The 23,633-nt window shown below is 39.9% G+C and overlaps 1 protein-coding gene across 1 annotated transcript in view; it reads left to right on the forward strand. All coding sequences in view use genetic code 11, as the record gives it.

Moving 5' to 3' along the window:
* Positions 1-23,633, forward strand: part of EGR_01718 (Small G protein signaling modulator) — a gene marked incomplete at both ends in the record, with an annotated part of 30,996 nt that overhangs the window by 2,504 nt on the left and 4,859 nt on the right. The window contains 19 exons of the mRNA XM_024490967.1: positions 259-334; positions 660-882; positions 2,479-2,546; positions 3,220-3,620; positions 6,754-6,990; positions 7,573-7,772; positions 7,953-8,020; positions 10,031-10,207; positions 11,579-11,709; positions 12,536-12,743; positions 13,417-13,565; positions 15,334-15,402; positions 16,770-17,033; positions 18,359-18,440; positions 18,919-19,373; positions 20,014-20,104; positions 20,459-20,985; positions 21,389-21,482; positions 21,560-21,727. Of these exons, the coding sequence (XP_024354832.1) occupies positions 259-334; positions 660-882; positions 2,479-2,546; positions 3,220-3,620; positions 6,754-6,990; positions 7,573-7,772; positions 7,953-8,020; positions 10,031-10,207; positions 11,579-11,709; positions 12,536-12,743; positions 13,417-13,565; positions 15,334-15,402; positions 16,770-17,033; positions 18,359-18,440; positions 18,919-19,373; positions 20,014-20,104; positions 20,459-20,985; positions 21,389-21,482; positions 21,560-21,727 (3,688 nt within the window). The remainder of the gene's footprint in view (positions 1-258; positions 335-659; positions 883-2,478; positions 2,547-3,219; positions 3,621-6,753; positions 6,991-7,572; positions 7,773-7,952; positions 8,021-10,030; positions 10,208-11,578; positions 11,710-12,535; positions 12,744-13,416; positions 13,566-15,333; positions 15,403-16,769; positions 17,034-18,358; positions 18,441-18,918; positions 19,374-20,013; positions 20,105-20,458; positions 20,986-21,388; positions 21,483-21,559; positions 21,728-23,633) is intronic.

Here is a 23,633-nt window from a genome sequence, read left to right on the forward strand (position 1 = left end):
ATATTTACTGAAAAAATTGCGCCATCTTAGCAGATCGCCCTCATTGAAAACCTTCATAATTCGACATAGACATTGCAGAATATTTATTTCACTTTAGATATGCTTTCGGTTTAATGTGAGGCCCTCCTTGAATCCTACCGCTTTGTCGTGTCAATACCATTTGACTTAAAGTACTGAATTTTTGTGGAACTAAAGACATTCTGTGTAAACTGCACTAAACTATCTTTAAGTATCTACTCATGACAAATGTTTTCTTAGGTGAAAATTCTGGCCGAAGAATCAGTCACACGAAACTTCATCCACGAACAAAGTAGCAACATCACTGCTTTCTGTGGTAAGAAACACTTCTTCCATTTTGGTGTTAAACTATCCCTTACAAATTTCATCAGAATAACCAGGATAATTCACCTTGAGCTTATGGATAATAGGACTTAGTAGTCATCCGATTATTCACAGCCGTTTTCAATGGAAATAGCCCCGTTTCGTAAAGTCGGTTATATTTCAGTATAGGTCCTCAGCGCAGCCAGTGAAGCTAGTCCAAAAATAAGTAACAGATAGTTTGGATGGATATCAGTTTCCCTTTTTCTTATCCTTTTGGAGAGACCTGTTATTGTAGATGTCGAAAGTCCCATGACTTCATTGTTACTTTTGGAATTAAGCGGCCGTGGACGACTGTCTACGCTTTGGTTTGATTCTGAAAAAGCCCGTGCTATTTAACCGCGAGCCTCCTACCTATAGTCTCCTAAAAGAAGTGGCGAAATCTCTTCCCGAGGCAAGGGATATTGTAAGGAGAGTTCAAGAGTTTGAGGAAAGTGCGGGCGGTTATGGCGGATATGGACACGTCTTCAACGTAACCTCACCTAGCTCTACTGACTCCGTCAGGTAAGACATCCGATTGATTACCCCGCCTCACTTCGAGATTGAGCTATTTATATCCACAAAGTACCATTAATTACGAAAACCTTGCGAACCTAACTCTTATTGCCAACCATTAGGTATTATTTTTAAACTTAATATAAACGTATCAACGCTTTGAAACGCAGGTTAGCTCACTTTTGCCATTTTATTAGTATTTTATTTGCCTCTTGTTTTATTTGTTTACGTCTGACGCTCAGGACTAGCGATTTTTCTATCGAGTGGCATAAGAAGGAGTAAGGGATGGAATTAGAGAGAGCATAGTTTTTTGATCAAAGAGGTAGTTGCTTTTCACATTTCCACTCGAAATCAAGGTGAACATGAGACGATGACTGCTAAACTTAACCGATTAAGGTGGATGCCGATTATAATTTATAGAAACGTGTCAGCGATAGCACATGTTACGATGGAGTTGTACCGCACTTGACAATTTTCACAACATATGCAGCCAGTAAATGGTCTGTTTGAATTCCGATGAAACATTGAACGTATGCTCCGTTCATCAGTTGGAGCTATTATTAAATGTTTAAACGAGGCAGTCAAGTCAACTTCTTAACATTTTTTAAACTACATACGGTAACTTCTGAGCCGCATAGATTCGGTATATGCTTTTTGACTACCTTGATGCGCAACTAGAAGTGCTTTTTCGCACTCAAGTAATAAGACTATTCTGTATTTAGGCGCAATGTGACACCTGCTTCGGGGGCCCTCCCCAAACACCTCTGGATACGGATCGCCCTCTTCCAAAAGTCACTATGCCAAATAGTCGACTACCTTGTAGAAAATGCCACGTTAGTTTTTTGCGCAAATTATTTCCTTTTTTATCCATTTTATGAACCACGGTTGAACCAAGCTACGAAAAGGAAGAGGAGTAAGGACTATAGCTGACGATAATTTGTTCCATAATTTTTTATGCAAATAACTCCATTTCTGAGCATTTTGTGTACAGTTCCCAGATTATAATCAGTACAGCACCTTTCGACATTTTTACTTTTTTAATGATGACAGTTTATTATAGAAGTCGAGATTTGAACGTTATTTGCTTCACAATATTCCAGGAAGAACCATTGCTATTCTAGTTTTTCCCCACAATTCCGGAGAAAAGACTAGGAATTGCCTAAATCCGGCACCCGTATTGTTAAAAGCGGCAACTTTTGCTGTCATCAGTAACTTTTCCTTCACTCCAATATCTACTATGATGAGGGATTAAATTAATAATTATGGCATTTGAATTTGTAGTTCAATGTAAATGCCTGGAGTCTGGTATTTTTAGATGCTTTAGCTGGTATCCTCAAATCTAAAAGGAGGCTTGACTCGTTAAGTGATTGCCACCACTAATGACTTGTGGTCATTTTGAACAGAAAATATGGAGGCATTACGCATGTTTGGCATGATTTATGCATGTAGCATTCCCCCTCTTAGTAGCTCAGGGGAGTTGTAAAGACAGCGGTGCGGAAGCTTATTTAGTGCGAATTTTCAACCCAAAAAAATTATTTCTGGCCTTTCAATTTTGGCAATAGAAGTCAAGAAACGGTTTGTGAACCTCAGTCTTTTTCATTATAGATCACATTACGAGCGTGTTTCAATCATCGCGCATCCGTTTGACAGCCAACTCTTTGCTGACCTGCTCCGTGAGTGGGTGTGCGTGTGTGCTTGCTTGTCATCTGTTCGAAAATTGTCTTGGCCTATCTGCTCGAAGCAACTTTGCCCACCTTATTTACTCGAGCAGCGCTTTCCTGCCTCACCGCTTCCAGATCTCGCTAATATGCATTATTCCTTTGCGTGCGTGTCCTCTCTCAACTTTGCACCACTGCCATTGGCCGAGTGGGCGGGTTTGTTTCCAGGATCGCCTTCATTGGTCCACCTCACATTGCTGCATGCAATGCATGTAGGAAGAGGACTGAGCAGACAGTACCTAAATAATAAACCCAATTGTTTTTCTTTTTCTTCTTGGTGGTTACTAGTCCCTATCGCCTTAAGAAATGGCGAATGTAGAATACAAATTAGGTTTATTTCAAATCAGTTTACTTGAAGTTGCACGCTCTGGAAGTGTGAGAATACCCATGGATTCAAAACAACTGTACATATCGGTAACTTTTAAAGATGCCGGTTAAATACGTAGAAGGCGATACATTTGCTGGTGTTATCAATTGGCGTTTAAATTTGTTTTAAGATAGCAAATTATTACAAGTGATAAACAGAATAACTCATTCGATGGTTTCATTCCATTTTATGCTCAATGTTGGATATTCAAGTTGCGGTAATGTAGAAATATAGTTCCGACCTAAAGTCTTTCCCTTGTAGGTGGACCTAGCACACACGACTACACCCGCATCCGAACAAGTGATCATTTGTGGACGGATCCATCAGCAGGAGAGTTGATGCAACGGAAAATGATATACTCCGCAGGCGTTCAAACCGCTCAACAGCAGCAACAAGGGACTGTGGATGGGGGAGTGGTGGCGGCAGCGCAAAAGCGGCTGAGTGAAGAAAGAGCGCCTAAGCACTCTCGCTCCCGCCTGCGCCCTCACCCACGCCTTTCGTTAGACTCGGGCATCGGGGCAGCTCCCTCCGCTGGTCACTTTCAGCCATTGTCGGCTGATGCACCCGGCATCTTCTCCCTTCACTTCGAGCCTGACGTTATTTCACCCGCTTCGCTGCTCTACCAAGTCTCTTCGTCTCCTCCCATTGTCCACGACTCCAAAGTCAGTATGCACTACTTTTCGTTGTTGACAGCAGTATTATTGCAATCAGTCCCCTTTTAAAACATAATTGCATTGTGTTAAGTAGTTATTATCCTTCATTAACTATTTGATTGGGATGCGTTTGGTTGAAAGGTGCAATGCTTTGTACATAATTATCCATTGGTCTAGCTGTTGCTAGTTGTTATTGCCATATTTTATCAACTGTGCTTGCAAATCGACAATACCACCATAGTGGCACCACATTTTACTTCGTTGTTATGTGTTACTATCAATGTTTCAAATTGACATCTTCTGATTGATAATAAGCAAGTCGCTTGGTATTGAAATATTGAATGTTGAGGAATGTAAATCACGAGGTACCAAAGTTTTTCTCAGTTTGCTTGATTTTCGGGGGAGTTATGCACAGATATCTCCGTTGGTTAGAGATCTTTTGAGGAGCTAATCACCATAACTAAAAATAGGCTCTAAAGCCGACATTGCTAATGCTTCTTTACTGTAATCGGGACATACGAGGGATTGGTATAAGGCAAAAGTATCGTACACGAAAAGCAGATACATGAGTGTGCTTATTTTTTTCCCCTAAACGCTTACTCCTACATCACCAAGGCAGGTGAATAGTATATTAGAAGGCAATTTTGCTAGGCTACTGCTTTAAATAGTCTCCCGGTTGTGTGGATCTTTCTGAGTTTTTCCAATTCCAATCAGTCGGCAATGTTTCGAAGAGTTCCGGATATAATTTTAAATTAACATATCTTGCAATTATTTTATCTGCAGCAACGAAAGTCAGTTTTGACTTAACTGAAAAAAGGACTTCAGAATGCGAATAATTTTCGGATTGTTCGAATAATTAAGAAACCTTTTTCTGGCACTCGAGCTTTAGGTTTGTGCATGCCTTATAAACTATGGAATTTGACAAATTTATCATTTGATTGCATTTCTAGAAGACAAATAAACTCAATTTGTAGCCAGTTGGCCTAGTTTTCCGGAAGTAACTTGCCCAATCAACACACTATTTAGCTACTCCATTTGGACCTAAGGGTTTATGAAAGAAACTGACACCCTTTCTTAGACTTTATCTTTGCATCTTGATTCATTGTCATTTTAATGTGGGGTAATTTATGTTTCTAACTTAAAACAAGCTTTAATTTTGTCGTTTATTTCAGGTGTTTGGAAGTGTCTCTTTCGACCGAGCAAGCCCATGTGTGTTTCTGTCAACTAAAAAAGGCCATGACAATAGAATTAGACACTGATTCTTGTAGTGCATTTTCTCCATGAATTGATGCTTTTAATCGCTCCTTCTTTTATGATGGATTACTTTTGATTCAAGTTATGAGGATTTCGGCTTGTATACTTTACGGTAATTCTCGAATGGCGAATGGTATAGATTTCAAGGAATACATGCTAACTACTTTTTTACACCTCCAGCTCAATGTGCTTAAGTAACCATTATACCATCAGACGACAACGAAAACAGTCTTTAGAGAGCTTAAAATGCGTTTCTACTTATTTAGTCTAACAAGAAGTTCACGAAACTTGTAATGGGTGGAAAACTACGCACGCCTTGGATTGGCCCCAAAATCCACAGGAATTCGCGGATGCTCTTAACGAAGATTTGCCAACTAATTAATTTTCGTGTTTTACTGCATAGCCTGTGGAGATCGTTCAAGATGAAATAGTGGGCTTTTGAAAAGCACTTTGCAAGATTGTTTCATGCTTGACTTAATGTTCTATGCTCTTTGTAAGAAAATGCATTTCAGTGCTAAAATTTCGTCATCGTGTGACTAGTGCCTCAAGCCGAATGAGTAAAACTAGGCTTTCACTGTGATGCTTGAGTTTATCCCACCTTTTCCATAGGTTACTGCGCACACTTTCCTAATCGTATTCCATCAGTGATGGTCTAGATATTTGAAGGTTGCCATTCTGATGTCCACAAGCCCGTCACAGACAGCAATGCGAGAACCGCCGTTCATGCATGTTGCAAAATCTGACGATCCATTCAAGTCGAATCGTCAGTTTGGGGTGCCACTTGGTTTCGCCTAGCACACTAACAATGGGCTGGCTATTAACGTCACACGGGGTGTCTTTGTATCACATTTTCAGTTAAGGCTATAGAAGTGAGGCTATTGAGTGCAGAAGCAGTCTCTGAAGAGATTGCCTCTGCATTCTTATAGTCTCTGGTCTGGTTCATATTCACTCTTCAATTTGCACCATTTATGGCATGTCTTTCTGGTCTTCTCAGAATCTATCCCTTAACCATGAGTGTGTCATAATTGATCTGTTTCTAAACTATACCCTACTTTCGTGAGTATTTAACTTGCCGTTTCACCTTTGAGGTTTACCTAAACCAGATGGTGACTAACAAGTTTTGCAATCTGTTTTCACATGGTATTTAAAAATTGCACGTTTTTGTTTTAACGGCAAAAAGTTCAAACAATGTTTTTTAAAGTAGCTTCGTATCATCGTTTGAATCATGTTCTAAATGTGACAGAAATCACGAGATAACACTAATTAGGGTACAACCTACCCCACACGTAGGAAAGTTACCTCTCTCTTTATCCAGTTTGTTAATATTGGACTCGTCATTTTTGAACTAATGACTTTTGCTTAACCACCGCCTTTCTACCAGAAAAGTTGTGCGGTTCTGAAAGTGTTTGTGGTGTCCTTTGTAGCGTGTTCATGTGACAGACCCACTCCTCTAGGTTTATCCATCGGCTTCAAAATTCAAGGTGCGTTCACGATTCATGCCCAATAAATTGCAGCACCTAATGTAAAGTAATTTCTACACTGTCCTCTCATTACTGAATCGAAAAGTGATTACAATGTCACGTGCACCTACTCATTATTTTAATTTCGTTAGTGTTAGCAAGCTCTTTGTAAACACTAAGGCTCCTGTAGGCCATAACCCACTTCCTTTCTATTCTTGCAAAGCATAATATGAAGTCATACGTTAAAATGCTTCAAGGTACCATTAGTTTTTATTCCGATTGTCTTTCCATTTCTGATCGAATTTAATTAGTTACTACAAACGCTGAACCAATGGGACTGCTAAATGGGCTCCATTTAGTTAAATTAGTGTTTAGGGCTTAGACATGAATGCCTTTTGAAGTAGTCATGATTGAGCATTCCCTTTCAGAGAACTTCAACCAGTGAGGTCACTGGTGATGAGAACTGCACAGATGAAGGGATTACCTTCGACAGCTTTGCCACAGAAGAACCGCATGTTCGCCACTACCACCACCAGCCGCACTCCATCTTTTCACCCGGGCTTTCGGTGCAGAAACTGATCCAGGCTAAGGATTATGTCGAATCCCTCCACCAAAATGAACGAGCACCACTTCTTTATGGCAAAAACAACATCCTCGTGCAACCGGTGAGTGAGGCAGAATAATTTCTGCTGTATAGGCCCTGCCCGCACCTTCATGATTTTATTAAAACTGGAAATGTATTGAGATGCTTTATGGATTGCTTGTTGGGAGTGTCACTCCTTTGCGGGTGCATACTTCATTTGACATTTACACGATTACCCTAGAATAATCAGGTTCTTAACTGTTAATGATCTGGCATGTTACCCTTACTGTCATTGACTAATGACTATCTTGTTTTACAATAACCAATTACGGCAAGCTTTCGCATCTGTTCGGGAAGCTGAAACTAAATGTAATTGCATTGCTGTCTTAGAATTCGGGTAATATATGGATCTACCTTCTATGTTAGGAATCAATGTTAAATGACTCTAAGAAATTACGCATAAGCGATAACAGTGATTGAGCTGAAATCTGGATTTCCCTGAGGCTCTGCCTAAACTTGAAAAAAAGTTGAAATCCTCCTTTACGTGCACGAAAATTTGCAAAGTGTGCTCCGAGGTTTTTGAATAGTGATGCTGATTTGGAGTGAAAAGCTCAAGAAATTCATCCTCGAGCTTATTGTGACCCTGACCCTGTCGCTCATCTAGAGCATGAGCACCACTCGGATCTCTGGCTATCTGTCTATACACAAGACAGGTCTTGACGATGACTCTGGGCTGGAGCTGAAGTGGGCGCCCAACAGGGCCATGTCCGTGCCCCAGGAGAGCGAGGAGCAGCAGCGTCCCCACGGTGGTTCGCGACCCTACGGTAGTGCTGACAATGCCTCTAGGCTGCTACTACATGAATCGTGCGTTGTTCAATACTCATTTTAAATATGACAATGTAATTTCTTTAATTCTAACGTGACCTATGCTTCTCTTAGGCCTATGTGTAAAGCAGGTTAACCAAACTCAAATGCTATTCTCCTTGACAATTTAAGAACAATGACCTTTTTCTAAATTTGTACTACTTTTTTTTTCAAAATTAGGAGCTACTGGGATTTCGCCCTGGACATTGACATCAAGAAGGTGGTATACATTCACTGTCATCGACATTGTACGTTTTTTTGCTCTTTAAAAATTTTGTTTGGTTGGTTTAGTTCTTTTATCTTTCTGTTGACAATCCACTAACACCTCTACTTCAGGACCGACTCCTAAATTGTTCCCTAACATTGAGCAGCAGTTAATGTAGGGAAATTTGACGAATAAACCCTTATCAATTTTAATAGAGACGAAAATTAAAAGAAAATGGGCATCAGTGACTTGCAGTTTCGGTCCTAAAAAAGACCATTTGTGAGTCTTGTTAAGGCCTCACCTGGTATGAGCTCTGCCTGCTGCCCGTCCTCTTATTTTGCAAAAACTGTTTAGAAACTTGGCCTTTTTATAAATGCGAATTTCTATCAATTTGTGCTGAAAAAGATGTGGTATGTATTCAGAATTTCCAAAAGCGCAATTTTCCCGTTCCCCCTTCGAAATTCAAGTTTTTTTTTCTTGGAATTTCGGTCCATCTTTTATGGTTACCTATTCGGCTTCTCGGGTGATTATTAGAAGTGAGATAATAATATTAACACTTGTGTAGCGAAGGCTTGTAATGTGGGCCTACCTGAAAAGCCGTGCATACGCAAAAGTTAATCCTTTTTACTTTAAAATTCACTGGTTTGCTAAATATTCTAAGAATTTTCGAGTACTAAATGACGGTGAAATAGGAGAATTATTCGTGGCTAATCCGTATGCAACTTATACAGCTTATGCAGATGTAGTGCATTGTCCCCAAATGGCATCTATCAGAAGTTTCACTAGGTTTTACATAAGTGTGCTTGGTCCTGGTTTGACGCCATAATTAGCTAACAATCTAAGCATTTGTATTCTATAAACAAATAATCGTGGGGCACTTGAAGTCTCTTTAATGTTGTGTTCGTTAAATAGATAGATTGCTTAAGTTACGTGAAATGCATCAGATATAAATAATTTCACGATTATTATCACCAAATGCATCACAAATGTGGCGTTACTGTTAGGCGTGACCGAACTTCCACTTTCTTGTTAAGATGGTACCTGCATAGCCTTCTCTGCTGATATAGTTTCTTAAAGTTTATGCAATTATTTAGCAATCTTCGTATGCACTAAATATATAGATTTTGTGTAAATTATGCTCAGATTTTATTCCAAATCCTATTGACCTATTTCGTTATAACTCGTTTTTGATCACCAAGGAAGTCAATCGGCCAACGAATAACGAAATCAGATAGTCCATGCGATTAACTTCACTACCATTTACCACGCACAGCGGTTATTTTAATGCTGAAATATGCTCCTAACTCGGTTATTAGATCACGTTTCGGGGTTTCAAGGACGCTTGGAGGGAAGGGGACGGAGGACCTTAGTTCAGCCCTTAGATCCCCCCCCCCCCCCTATTATTGCTGGTGCGCAGCTAGTGGTAAGGTGCCTCCGCAAAGAAAGATTTATTGTTAAACGTCTCCAGCGTGATTCCACTCACGGTGTCTCCATGTTCTTTTACATCTAGTGTCAATTGGCGAATGCCAACAACAACAAATTCATTTTCTTCAGGTGTGGGTGAAGAGACTCGCTTTCATAACATTTAGCATGAATCGGAGGTATAACAGGCTTTAAAACTAACTTTTCATCTTCATATCAAAACGCTCGAACTTAGACACTAGCCTTATATCCATAAAATTCCCTCCATATTGGTCATCGAAAGTGATTAAAAAATGAACTGGCATTCGCATATATTCCAAGTCAATATTCCCCTTTAAAATCCTACCCAAATATAATGCGTCGTGGAATGTGCGGTACTTATGCGACACGTGATTTAAGCCAGTTGTTCCGTCAAAGTGAATCCGTGCACTTAACTCCTGATCATCCATTTAGAAAATGTTTGAATCATATTTCAAAGAGTATCAAGCCTAAGTCTATCGGCTTGGCTTTACGCAAGGGAAAATCAGGCATTTACTTGGAACATTTGTCAAAGGATGGTAATACTTCAGGAATTTTCTATTCTGCCATCCGACTTCCCCAACCCCTCATTTTTCATCACGGTTCTTTGTAGATTCTGATGCTGATAGTGGAACCGTAATATTGGTACGGGCGGACGGTGTTCAATATCCTCCCTTGACTTTTCCTGCCTTTTCACAAGTCATCTCCTTCATTCAATGCCTAGAGACACATTTGGCACCCAAAGGGTCTCTGAAGCCTCGCACAGATGAGGTTGACTGGAACGAGAATCGTAAGTTATAAAACCTTTGATCTGTCGCGTTTGAGTTAATAAACCCAATAATTGGTCAGCAGTTCGCAAGAAGGCACAAATCTCATTGGCCTCATGGAGTCTCTTAATTTGCCGAGAATCACCGACTGATTGGCCTTGCAACCATCCTGGTTATGATTAAGAAATAACCAATCTCAAAGAAAAGACAATCTTGCTTAACGGTCCGTAAATAACACCTCAATAAGTAATCGTCGAGTTGCTTCGCGCACAGTTTGCTTCTGTGTTTTAGCACTTGTGAGTTTTCCACTGCGTGAGTCGAGGCAGCTCCAACGTATTGTTTTGTGCTTTGATATCGCAGCATTTTGTGTGAAGCTGGCAGAATTTATCTCCTTTGCATTCCGATGAATAGAATCCGATTGGGTGCAGTGTAAGTCACTTTACAGCTAAAAGCCAAGATGTTTGGGTTCAAAAATTCGATAGGAGTCATCAAATCCCATCACAAAACATCATTAGTCACTTCTAGCCTAGTCAAGTTTTATTCGCGATAGGGTGCATGAAATTTGTAAAAGTCTATCGGATTATCTATTTTGAAACAAGTTTCGAGGAACTTCGAGGTCATTGAGAGGTAATGGGAGCAGTTAAACCAATCGTGACATTTAGCTTAAGTGGTAATCTATTCTTCTCCAACATCATTTCACTTTACGGTGGTCTAAACTTCACAAATGTCCAGAATATTTTTCAAATAATATCTATTGAGGTTCTTTAGGATTCGCGGTGAGTTTTCCTTCATTCCCTGACACATTGTTATGAACTGGAAGCAGAGAGTACCAACATGGCGTCTTGGACGACAGTATTCAGTTACCTCTTAGGTTCTGTAACATGTTGATGTGCTCAGAATGTATAGTAAGTAATTAATGTAATTTGTATTGTCACTTTTTAGGTTCACTCTGGGCATGCAGTACAATAATTTACCACTATGAAAAGCACCGAATTTATTGGAGTGAAAGATCGTTGCACATATTAAGTGTCCATTAGTAAACAAAAATAAAAAGGGGGAAAAACGGTGGGATTTATATCAACGTGTGTATGAGGACAACAGTACGATCTCGGTCGTGCGTACCTCAAGTAAAGCATAATTGATACTTTTTTATCTTTGTACTAAAGGAAAATTCGCGACAATTTGCGAAGTGCTTTTATGGAAAGTACTTCGGGAAACGTTTAGATTGCGAACTACAATTTGGACGAATACGTAAAATGATGTTGTTTAGTGATTTGACTATATTTTTGCAAAAAAAAGCATTAAATCGAAGGTTTCGAAATGGGAATAATTTTGCAACCACTACTCTTGATTATCGTATTGTGCTAATCAGCATGTATATGCTCTATTTACAGTTGATTCCTCAAAAACTGGTCCTTCGCCTATATCTCCTGGAGCAAACGGCGAGATGCTCTCCTCACCGTCGTCTGTAACTCCGACCCAATTCTGTTTCCTCATCGACACATTTGAGACTCCACCCGCCCCTGTGAGCACAAAAAATCCACCTCGTTTTCCTCAAGTGAAATAACTTGTGCAGTACTCGATAGGTAGCCCAACACCCCTCCTCATTTGACTGTCATACTGTCTCGTGCGTACAGTAAATATTTGGAAATATGCATTACCTCAGAAGCAAAGTTTATTTGACTAAAAGTAAGGTGATATACAAGGCAACGCCACTTTATCAAATTATACGCAGATGGTACAGATTATGTAGCTTTCGGATGGATCAAACTGAGATATTTGCATACCTTAGATGTAATGTATTACAGCTGAAGAGTGCACTTATGTCATTGAGCTGACCATGAACAGGAAATTACGTAATGTTAATGTGAATATTGGCACACGGATCGACTTGTAACAACAGTTATGTATCTTGTCAAAGTCTCCTCGCTTAATTTTAAACGAGCACATGCTAGCCTGCTCCTATAAAATATTTTCCAGTGCGCGTGTAATGCATCCGAAATAGTTGTCAATGGATCGTTGTAGGGGTGCGTTGATGCCATCATTCTAACATACCACACCCAACCACGTGCATTTCATGCCATACTTTGTGGTCACATTTTTGGCTATTCCTGAATCATATTGTCATAAAATTGAGTCGTAGTCAAGTCTTTTTAATGCAATTTCATTTGTTGATCTTTGTAGTCAATTATAGGTTTTCTCATTTTTTTTCTAGAATAAGGACCACAAAAACGGGTACCACAGGTCATTGTAGACTTATATTATACTGAAAATTACAAACAGCTTTGGCTGTTTGAAATTATTCTAGATTTTGATAATGATTTTGAAGTGCATTTTTATGTTTCTTTAAGAAACAAGAGAGTGCATTCCGACTACTCGCAACGACGCTAAGGGACAGCATGCAAGCCAAGACGCTATCTATGGAAAATCTTGCTACTGACAGCAGGTCCAGCACACCCACAGAAAATCTTTCTCACGTTCCCGTAAATGCAATGGATGCGTTTTCCACCACCTATCAAACAATGCAACACCAGATCCTCTCACGCGTCTTCCATGGATGTGAGTTTCGTTGCATGTTGGTGCTTCCTCGATGCGTAACATTTCGCACTCACTATCAATATGAACTCCCTTATGATAATGTGAATTCGTAGGCGTTTTGCGATTATAATGAATCATTGCAGAAAAGTATATGACTACGATGTGATCGTACGGTATGGAATTTGATGGTATGAAACAACTCCCAACAAATTAGGTGTTTGTGGTGGTAGGGAATCAGAAACAACGGTAACTTGGATCGCTGAAACATCGAGCGATGCCCCTTAACAACTTCATTACGTTTTATGAGTTGATCGAGAGTTTCTCCATCCTATAACCCATGTTATATTTCTGCTCATATTTTAACAGCTAGATGTTTTTTCATGGTTTTTGATTCGGTTTTAATGTGGAGTAAATATTATTTAAACCACAAAATCCTGCTCTAATCCCTCCAAAAAGCATTGAGAGGACAATTTCATTTTTTTGATATCTTTCCAATATCACTTTGCGTTTGTGGTTGTACATAGGAACAGAATATGCACGCAGGAACTTTAAAACCTCGATTTGAAAGCGAACCTGTTGGGATAAATTAATACCATGCCTTCTAAAGCATAGATTTGTGCCATTTTATGTAAAATTAGGGGAAGGTCTATTTTAATATCCCGATCTTGATTATGATTTTCTTTTTCAATGAAAGGGCTGGCCTATACACGTTCGGTTAACCTCATTCGAAATCGCCTCAAAAATATGGTCTATCCGCGCTATCTGGTGCCCAAGCCTCCATCCCTCAATGCCAAACCTCTGACAGCAGAAGTGTGGCGGAATGTACGCCACTCTGGTGGGAAGGTAAGAGAACCGATTTGGCCGCATTATTTGCGACTTATGGTCTCCATTCTAGCGCTAAATTCTGGTTTAAAAAGTAGTGTTTTATCGACAAACCCACTGTTTTCGTATGTAGCTATGCTTTTAACGCTATTGTCTGTGTAAAGAAAGTAGCATAAAATGCACAATAACTTGGTCGTTGTCCGAAATAAGTTTATCAGATAATACGGAATAGGTTTCAAACTCAAGGTATTAGAAGATGGTTGTTTCTCTCCGTCCTTGGTTAACGCTGTTGTCGTGAGCATATTGCATTTTGCAGCGTAATCTTCTTTGTTATACGTATTTCCTTGTAAACAGAATATGTTTTAAACCATTCCCTTGGACTCGCGTTCGCGCGTAGTAGGCGGTTATTATTAATGTGAAAAGATTTGTTTGGAACACTTACACCACCGTTTTCCCCGGCAGTGTAGCGATAATCATGAATGCTACTTTAGGAAAGACAGAAAATGGTTAAGTTACTTGTCGTGCTATTTAATATATTGATTCTGATTTCTGTGATTGGAGGTTTTAATCGTCTGGAGAATTTCTGTTTATTTTGTGAAGCATATGGGAGCTCCGTCGAATGGAGTCGTGGCTTTTTTGCGTGCACTTTGATAGCAAAAAATGACTTATGGAATCACAACTTTAACCTATTTTAAAGACATTTAACACAAATTGCGGTGCTTCTAAGTTTTCCTACTCATTTTCGCTGTTTTAAATCTTAATTTTACTCTATTCGTTTTTACTTATTGAAACTTCTGGTCTGCAGAGTTGCACGATTGGGTGGTATTGGCTTCGGGATGCTGAACCTCATCACTATTTTATACGTCAGTGTGAAGTATCCCCCTTACTGTTTGAAAAATTCGCAAAAGTTGGGAAAGTAAAACTATTCCACCTAGGGTCGCTAATTGAAAGCATACTTTAAGCAGTCACCTTCAATGACATTTCAGGTTTAGTTGGCACAAAGCACACTTTTCTGTGCATTTTGATGTCCGGAACGCTTACTAAGTTGATGTGAATAAATTTCAGATGACTACATTCTGGACGCATTTTGATACGCAATTTCGATTAATGCTTGTGTAGTGGTCAAACGCCTTTTAATGGCAAAAGGTGAGTAGGGATGTGGACGTATTTGTAGTCACAGCCATCGGACCAAAATTGTCGAATCTGCGGAGTAATTGCACCATACGCCAACTGCAAAGGTGGATATTTTCCCCTTCTAAAGTTACTTATCCCTCTATATTTTTGTATCTAGAACTTTCATTTTAACTACTTTGCTATGCTGAACTTGAGACATAGAAAGCTGGGTTTCCCATATTCAAATTAAATTTCCGGGTTCTGGGAAAAATCCCTTTCTTCCTCATTTTGAACAACCCTCGGTATCTCAAAGCAAACAACTAGCTTAACTATCAGCCATAGCGTGCATTGGTAATGTCTCAGCATCATACTTTAGTTACCTGATGATTTTCTAGGATCCTTGCAGATTTTCTACACAATGCAAAGTTTTTCTGCTGACCTTGATGAGTACCGCCTTAATGGCAAGGTGTTGTGGAACCAACTAGTACTTTGTAAATTTGCCTTCTGCAAACTTTAACAACACACGCCGCTTGTTTCATTGATGGCAGTTGGATTCCTCTCTGGTGTGCTCATGCCGATTCAATTAAGTTGAATCAGTCCAAAATTCTTTAATGACTTCGGATATTATTAGTCAAGTTGGCCATTTGTAACGAATCCCTCCATCTTTACTATTTAGAATAAACTCGTTCGGAAATTGTATGAGCGTATTTACTTTGGCGGCTGTGATCCAACCCTACGTCAGGAAGTGAGTTCTTTTCTTTGCTTTATGGATGTTAGAAGACAAACCGATGTTGTGGTCCCTAACACTTCCAAGCAATAACGTTTGCAATACCATTTCCACATTTCAATTGACTCCATTGTCATATTTGCTTCTTGTACTAGAGTAGTGCTTGGGAAGTGGGATTATTTTTAAGGTTACTTTTGATAAAATAAAGTTTCTCATGATCTTTTTTTTATCAGCACATTTGCATCTGACTCAACACATTTTCAATTACTTAAGCACACGTGGGTGTCGATAAGGCTTGAAGAAAGTGAATCACCAGTAAACAAATTTAGATTTGGTTGGAGTCATGGTGTGACATTTGAGTAGTCGAAATGGAAATAGGGGAGCGCTTTAGCGACAATGATTATGTGTTACCCTAATCACGTGTAAGCGAAATCTAAATGGGTGTTACTGCGGAGAATCCATTATAAATGGGCTGCACTTTAAGATAAATACAATTTAGTAGCGTATAACTTTTTCTTTTGGTTTTCGTTATCACTCATGGTCATGCTCAAAACTCACATATTTTTGAATTAGATAACTCATTATACAATGTGAAAGTTCACATCCAGCCATGAACAACTGAAAATGTAAACGTTTACCCATTTTTCTTATCCCAACTCGTCTGTAGTCACATATTGTTTACATGCACAAAGTATTTGTAGTCCTTTGTTCTTCTTTCACACAGGAGGTCCTTTCTCATTATCTCATGACAAAGATTTCATAAAATTAGTATCAAAGTGGTGTTTGCTGCAAATCAAGGCAAGCATAGTGGTTTCTTAAGTCGGTGGATAAGTAATGAGTCGAAAGTACGCAGCTTTCCTTATTGCAATGCTGCTTGTCTCAATGTGTAGAATGATCACTCAGGTTTCTGGTTTATCCCAATGAGAGACACCTATTAACGTCTAAATTTTATCTTCTTTCAAGATAGGCGAAACAGTCTTTTAATTTTACATGGAGTTAGAGGACATTTTACACATGTCAGATACAATGGTCTGTCGCACCACTTTTTAACTGCATATCTCTTTCATAAAATAAATAATTAAACTTAAGTAGTGCTGCATCATTAATATACTCAAGCGAGATTCAGTTCATTTGGTCATTGTACTAGATCCGGCTGAGGTGGCTTTTGTACCGTGTCAACTACGGTTACGATTGTCCACCTGCGTATTTGTCCATGTCTGACCCCAAATTGAGTGTGGTGGGTATCACTGTAGGTAAACAGCTTTGTCCTTATTGTCCCTGTTACTGTTCCACTGGAAAGGCAAAGATGAATAAGTCTGTGCAATTATGGACATTTTATTTCGAGTGTCCAGCTCTTGTGCTAAGAGATGATCCTTGCCTCTCAGGTATGGCCGTTCCTCCTGAACCACTACCCGTGGTCCGCGACCTCGGTGGAAATTGAGGAGATAGACCGACGCACCCGCATGGCCTACGAGCGTTCAGTGTCTGAGTGGCTCGCCGCCGAGGTTATAATCCTGCAGCAGGAGCAGCAGCAGCGTCAACGCGGCTCTGCGGCGGAGACGCTAGCTGGTCAAAACGCTGCTGCCATCAGATCGCGCAGCACCTCCATCTGTCGAGAATCACTCGTTTCAGACAAACAGACCGTTGATGTTAGCGATATTTTTTTTAAAAAACCATTTGATTTACAATCCAATTCCAGTTAGCACTTTCCTTTTTATATGAGAACTTTAAGTCCAGTCCTGTCCCAGCTCTCCCTAATTGACCGATTTCCTTGCGGTGCCGATTTTTAATACTAAGTCCTTCACAATTTCTGTCTTATTAGCCATGTTAATGCAAATATATTAAAAACAACTTGAGATTGCTGTTTTCATCCTCTTGTACACTAAATCATTAAAAACAGCACGTGCATAAATGGTTTCATGTGTTAGCGTTCCGTTGTTTTTACTCCATATCTATCCTTTCCTCCCTCTCCTATCATGATATCTGAATTTTGGTTTGTATTGGATTATTATCTCCATAGTTCTCAAGTGCTACATAATTGACGGGGACTTCATCCCGAAGGAATGTCTACAATAAGGCAACACGGTTGAGCATCAGCTCCTGCCATAAGCTGGGGGTTTTGGTGGCAAAATAAGCTATTACGAAGAAATTTCCACTAGTGGTATAAGTTTAAAATGTAAGGAGTGAATTGGACGTAAATAAGCTACTTAGAAACGTCAATTCTGTAACTGATTTACCAGCTATTAAAAACGGCTTTTACTAAAGCATCAATTTGAGGCTATACGTAAAATTCCACCTCTAAATTCTTGTGCCACTTCAAACGCGACTTTTATTTGAGAAAAAAGTGCTTTTGAGCTGAATCAAGTGCCGTTGTTTAAAGCTAGAAATGCCACATCAATCTTGATTTTTTGCCTGTCAGCTGGCGTTGATACAATACTTCTACTGCTGAGTTATTCCACTTATGGAACTGGAAACATAAGACCACCTAATCTGAAATGAAGATATTTTATGGCCTAGATATTATCGGACGCTTGGAACAAGGTTAAACGCCGCATTTCAACAGTGGTGAGTCAGGTCCTCCCTTTTTCGACCGGTCCCATAGGGGGCTAAGTAGATACATCCCACTACCCGGAATGAACCTTCGGACCAGATATCATGCTCATTTTACTCAATTTGGATTCAAGGCGATGGATTCGCGACAGATACCATTTGGAGAAGTAGCTTAGATGCACTTATTTAACAAGGACAATTAATAACTCATTGTAATTTTGATTTTTAATTCGATTAGCCCATCATTCAAATTGTGTAAAGACACTTCATTAATGACCCGGCTTATATAAATTCTGGTTGTCAATGCTGTGTGCATATTTAGGCTTCATGCCTTTTTTTCTAATGGTAGCCGCATTTTATTGAGTACACTGTTCGCCAAGCGGAGGACTACAAGCTAATAGGCTGCTTTGCCATTTCCTTCCAGACTGTACCCGCATCTAGGCAACCAGGTGAAGTGAACGGAAACCTTGGTGGTTCACACATTCCCGCAAACTCAACACGCATCAGTGGGTTGATGTCAATGCTTTATCAAAGCGTTTATTGCTTAGCCTAACTGGTACACCCATTTCCTAATGATAATTATCAATTGAACAAAAAATAACGGATTATTTGCATCCCCTTCCCATTTTTTTATCAGTTTCTATTCATGATCCTGTGTTTTCAATAAAGTACTCGGTATCAGAGTAGTCGATTAAATAGATTCACATTTATGCTTTGGCAAAAGGTTTGTTATGTAGTTATTGCCGATCATCTTAACTGCCAAAATGCTCTATTCAGACATTCAAACACGAAACGTTATTTCGAATTCTCGTCCATTAATTATGATGGCTCCGAACGTACACCACTTTTTTGCGACAGGACAAATGGAGTCACCACTTCCTATCACTCATACTGAAACTAAATCAGATTAGAAGCTTTACAGAGGTTCAGGAGCTTATCGGTTTATTAACTGAGTAAACAAGTTCACTTTTCCACTTTATTCAGCCAGTAGACTGCCTCCTTTGCCTCCCAAGTGGACTCATGAGTCCAGAGCTCTTAAAGCAAATAGTGGAGTTGGTGGCACTGGCTGCAGCAGTCGTGGCAATTCTGTCGACCTGACAGACGATGCGACTGAGGAATGCACGATGACAACAACAGACGACGACGATGGTGTGGAGAGCACGGCAGCGGCGAATCGTGTGCGTCGCCTCGCAATTGCGCGGGCTCAGTCCTGTCCTAACTCTCCCCAATCGCTCGACTGTCTTACGGTGACAAATCGCAATACAAATTTCTCCGCCATTACACAGGAGAATAACTCCGACATCGATGAAGTCTTTAGCCCGCTCACTTTACCTTTTAAGTGTGCCGACGACCAGGTCCATCGAACCCCGACCCAGCCATCAAGCGAGAGGAAACAAATTCGGCATTCGCGTTCTGAGACATCGGGAGCTAGCTACTCGGTATGTGAATTACCTCGACATATCTTTTTTGCGGTGTTTCGCGCGCAGATATATACTGAAAAGCACTTTTTGAATATCCGCCTTCATAGTATTGTGAGTTGGTCAAGTCCAAAACACCCATCGCCGAAATAGAGTGCTTAAGAAATAGTTTGTTGCAAAACTGTGTGCATGTGAGTACATTGTTTTCATTCATAACGAAGTTCTAGCGTCACAATGTAAAATCACGCGGCAAAAGCACCGTTTTTTCATTTTTGAAACCGACTTTTCTGGAATCCAACACTTTTAATGTTTAATTTTGCACTACATTTCGCTTCCGAAAATGTAATTGATAGATCATTTAATAAACAGTTCCTAATAAAGTCAAGGTACACATATTCCAATTATACCCATCTTAGGAGCTCACAGTACCTTACTTCAAACGAAGTGCTTGAGAAATGACAAGCTTGAGCACAATTTGGACATATTTTGCAGTTTTATTTGAGGATCGAAGCTTGTGGCAGTATATTTGAGTGTCTGTTCATTGAGTGCGTAAAGGTGTAGTTTTCAAAACAAATAAATAATTCGCTTTAAAAGTAGGAGGATTTGCCTCGGTTAAAATGCTAATCATAGTTATAGAATCTCTTTACTTTTCCTTTCACAGAGTGAAGTTCTCGAGGCTCTCTCAGTAAATATTCAGAGAATCGACAAGGATGTTGCCAGATGTGATCGTCACTACCATTACTTCTCCAAAGGTAAGTCGCAACTAGAGACAGCTGAGATAATTGTACGTCAAGCTGCATGTTCCTCCTCTCACATTTTCTCTAAATCTACCTTGCAATCACGGTACGTTTCTTGATAGTAAGCTAATGATTAGGAAAGGTATCTCGAATTCAACACATTACTAACAGTATCTCCTCCACCTGATTCATTGTGGCGAGTTTTGCAACACTTTGCAAAGTTAGGAAAGGAAACGATTTACCTTTAAACAGGTTTTGGTTGAATAAACCAGAAAGGAATTATTTAAAACAATGAAGAAGGTCAAGACAACACTAAAATCTGAAATGTCTGAGGTTGTGGGCATATTAATGAGAGTACTTTTCCAGCAGGCCTGTCCAATGGTGATGGCACCCAGAAAGCGGTGTCAGAACAGTTGATGGGGGGTCTGTGCGTGGCGAGCCTCGACCTCTCAGCCAACCTCTACCGTCTGCGCACCATCATGTGCACCTGGGTTTGGCAGCACATGGAGACGGGGTACGTGCAGGGTATGTGCGACCTCCTGGCGCCCCTGCTTGTGGTACTGGAAGACGAGGCGCTGACCTACGCTTGTTTCTCTCAGCTCATGCTGAGAATGCTTTCCAAATTTCCTCTCGCCTCTGGCACCACATTTACGAGCGCGGGGGCTGCGGCAGCTGCGGGGGTGGTTTTGCCTCACCTTCTCGAGCCCGTTATCTTTGAGTACGCGCCCTATCGCTGCTACGAGTTCACGCGGCCCAAAACTAAACAGCAGCTCCTGGAAGAGAATAACCGCCACGCTACAGATGGTCACAAGGCTCGGCCGAATGTGTCTATTCTTGCTCCCGCCGGAAGCACGCTCATTAACCAACAGTTTGGAAGTCTTCGCAGTCTTATTGAAGTAGGTCATTATTGCCGTATTCACACCCATTCATGTTCATTTAAAATAATACAATACTGACTTATGATGCAGTTGTTAAAGCTGGGTCATAGCACAGGTTGCTTCTCGCTGCACCGAACTAGAATGGGCCAGTCTGAAGATGCGGAAGTTCTTTATCAAACCTGATTCGGAACAATGCAACGACTATTTCGATATTGCCATTAGCATATCTGCTCTCTATTTATAAATCAATTAGATTTGCTTCCATGTGTTTTTTTTCGCATTTCTCAGTTATTGTGCAACTTTATTTGTCTATAGTTTCTCTCAACCAATGGTATGTAGCTGTTGGATAAATATGGTTTCGTCTCCTATTGACTGTAGTTTCGGTCAACCGATTGGGGTGCTTTGCTAATGCTTTTTTAAGGTCTTGGACCCTGTCCTCGCTGAACACATGCACCTAAGTGAGGACAATTCCCACCTTTATTTCTACCGATGGCTCCTTTTAGACTTCAAGCGAGGTGAGCTAACTTTTTAATAATCAAAATGGGCAAGGATGCAGGGTCGGTGCTACTCTACGTACCTTCTAAACTTGTAGAGTTTAAGTACTCTGACGTGTTCCTTGCCTGGGAAACGATTTGGACCTCCTATCGCCTAGTCTGCCCAGATTTCGAAATTTTCATTGCATTTGCCCTGATTCAGTATTACCGCGACATAATTATCTTCTATTGCTTCGACTACACAGACATTATACGGTTTTACAATGGTGAGTTTTTCAAGATTTTCCAGGTGTCAATTCGTATCCAGAGTTATGCAAGTAGATTAAGGTTGAATTGACCATACAAAATGAATTTTACCACTGATTATCTTATATTACGAATGAACACTAAATACGTAGGAAGCCTACCAAACCAGAGCATTTGTACCTAAGAATTTTCACGAAACTCAATATTCTTAGAGATTTGTACGAATACATTGCACATCCTAAAGGATAGCTCAATGAAATTGCTAAGTGTGCCTCATTATCAAATGTGAAAACATATTTGATACTTCAAGTACTTTACCATATGTTAAGTACGAGATCTTTTCCCCCTCGTTCGTGCCTCCCTCTAATTGTGAGCTTTCATTGCCATGAGTGAAAGGTGGTGATGTGTCGATAAGTGTATAAAAGTCGACTTTTAATGAGGATCACTGGATACATTCTCTGAATTTCTAGGCTGTTTTGCAAATCTCTAGAACATCCAAGGTCAAATCAGCGGCACTAATGATTGGTCAATTCTTACCATTTTGTTGGTTTATAAATGCTCTATATGGCGGTAATTGTGCTGGATCTTCGAGCAGACTTAAATACCAAGTTTTTGCTTTTTGATTAAAGCACTCAAAAACCATTGATCGGAAGTACTTCTTGTGTAGCAAGCATATGTCAATAATGTACCAATTCTAACACATTTTAAAAACCTTTTAGAGAGAGCTGAACAACATGATCTGTTGAAGTTGTTGAATTTTGCACGGGATTTGATATATCGATTGCAGTCTCTAATCCCATCCGTCTCCCCGGGGCCAGCTCCCCGCCCAAAGGCTCTCCCAGGCAAATATTAACCTCTAATTTCAGAGTCTATCAGCACATTTTAATTTCACATCCTTTCAAAAGCCATTTGTAATCTACAGCAACGACACGAGTAACTTTCCTGACCATAATTGCTGCTTTTGTCAAATTGTGGTAGTCTCTTCTGTAAATCGCCCAACGGGTCGTCCTCACTATTGTTTCCAAATTTGTTTCTGTGATTGTCTAAAAGTCTTTCGACCATGTCTTAGCCTTTTTGTTCGCTTTACTCAACTTCTGCTACACTTTTATTGCTGTAATAACCAGTTTGTTATGATAGATTGCCTGGTGACCTTTAGGCGATATTCCCGAAAGGAGGTGCAAGAATCCTGATTTACGCCAAAAGTTTAAGGAAAAGCTAGACACAAATCCAGGGGAACGTTCGATTTTGTTTTATATCTCATTAGCGCTGTGGATATGCCCAAGTAAACCAATAAATACCAGAGAAAGAATGGGGGAGGGAGGCAAAAAATTACGTTAAACAGCAAACCGCTACCTTCATAGAGTGTCATGATAGTTCCTTCAGAACGTATGCATGACAGAAATGTGACAAATGGTAAGATTGTACATGATATTCGTTCAGCTACAAACATGAGGAATAAATTCGATCACAAGAGATCAATAACATAATGTCTACCGACAGTATACCCACATTGCTTGCCCTTCGGATAAGTAACTGTAGCTACCTAATGTTTTGTATGACTGTGTGTTAAAACACTCTGAAACTTTGGTCACAAAGGGTTGTATCCCTCAACTCTTCAGCATGGCTTCTGGACCATACTCACGGCATCTCACCTAGTTTTTCATTATATTTTCAGCAATAGCTGTACTAGGAACTCAAAAAGCTGCACAAGCATACTTTCAATTTTTTCATAAGTTTCTGGTGAGAATTACCTTTTCACCTAAACCTGCACACTGCAGACTGTAGAGCCAAATGGTAATAGTGCTAGCTTAAAAATTGTTACCTTTTTTTGGTTAATTAAAACAGAAACATTTAATTTTTTTGTCAGTAATCGTCGTAAAAACGTGCTTGTTTTACTACACAGCAAATGCCCATTCAGCATTGTTT

This window comes from Echinococcus granulosus, assembly GCF_000524195.1.
Source record: "Echinococcus granulosus chromosome Unknown EG_S00006, whole genome shotgun sequence".
NCBI classification, from domain to species: domain Eukaryota; kingdom Metazoa; phylum Platyhelminthes; class Cestoda; order Cyclophyllidea; family Taeniidae; genus Echinococcus; species Echinococcus granulosus.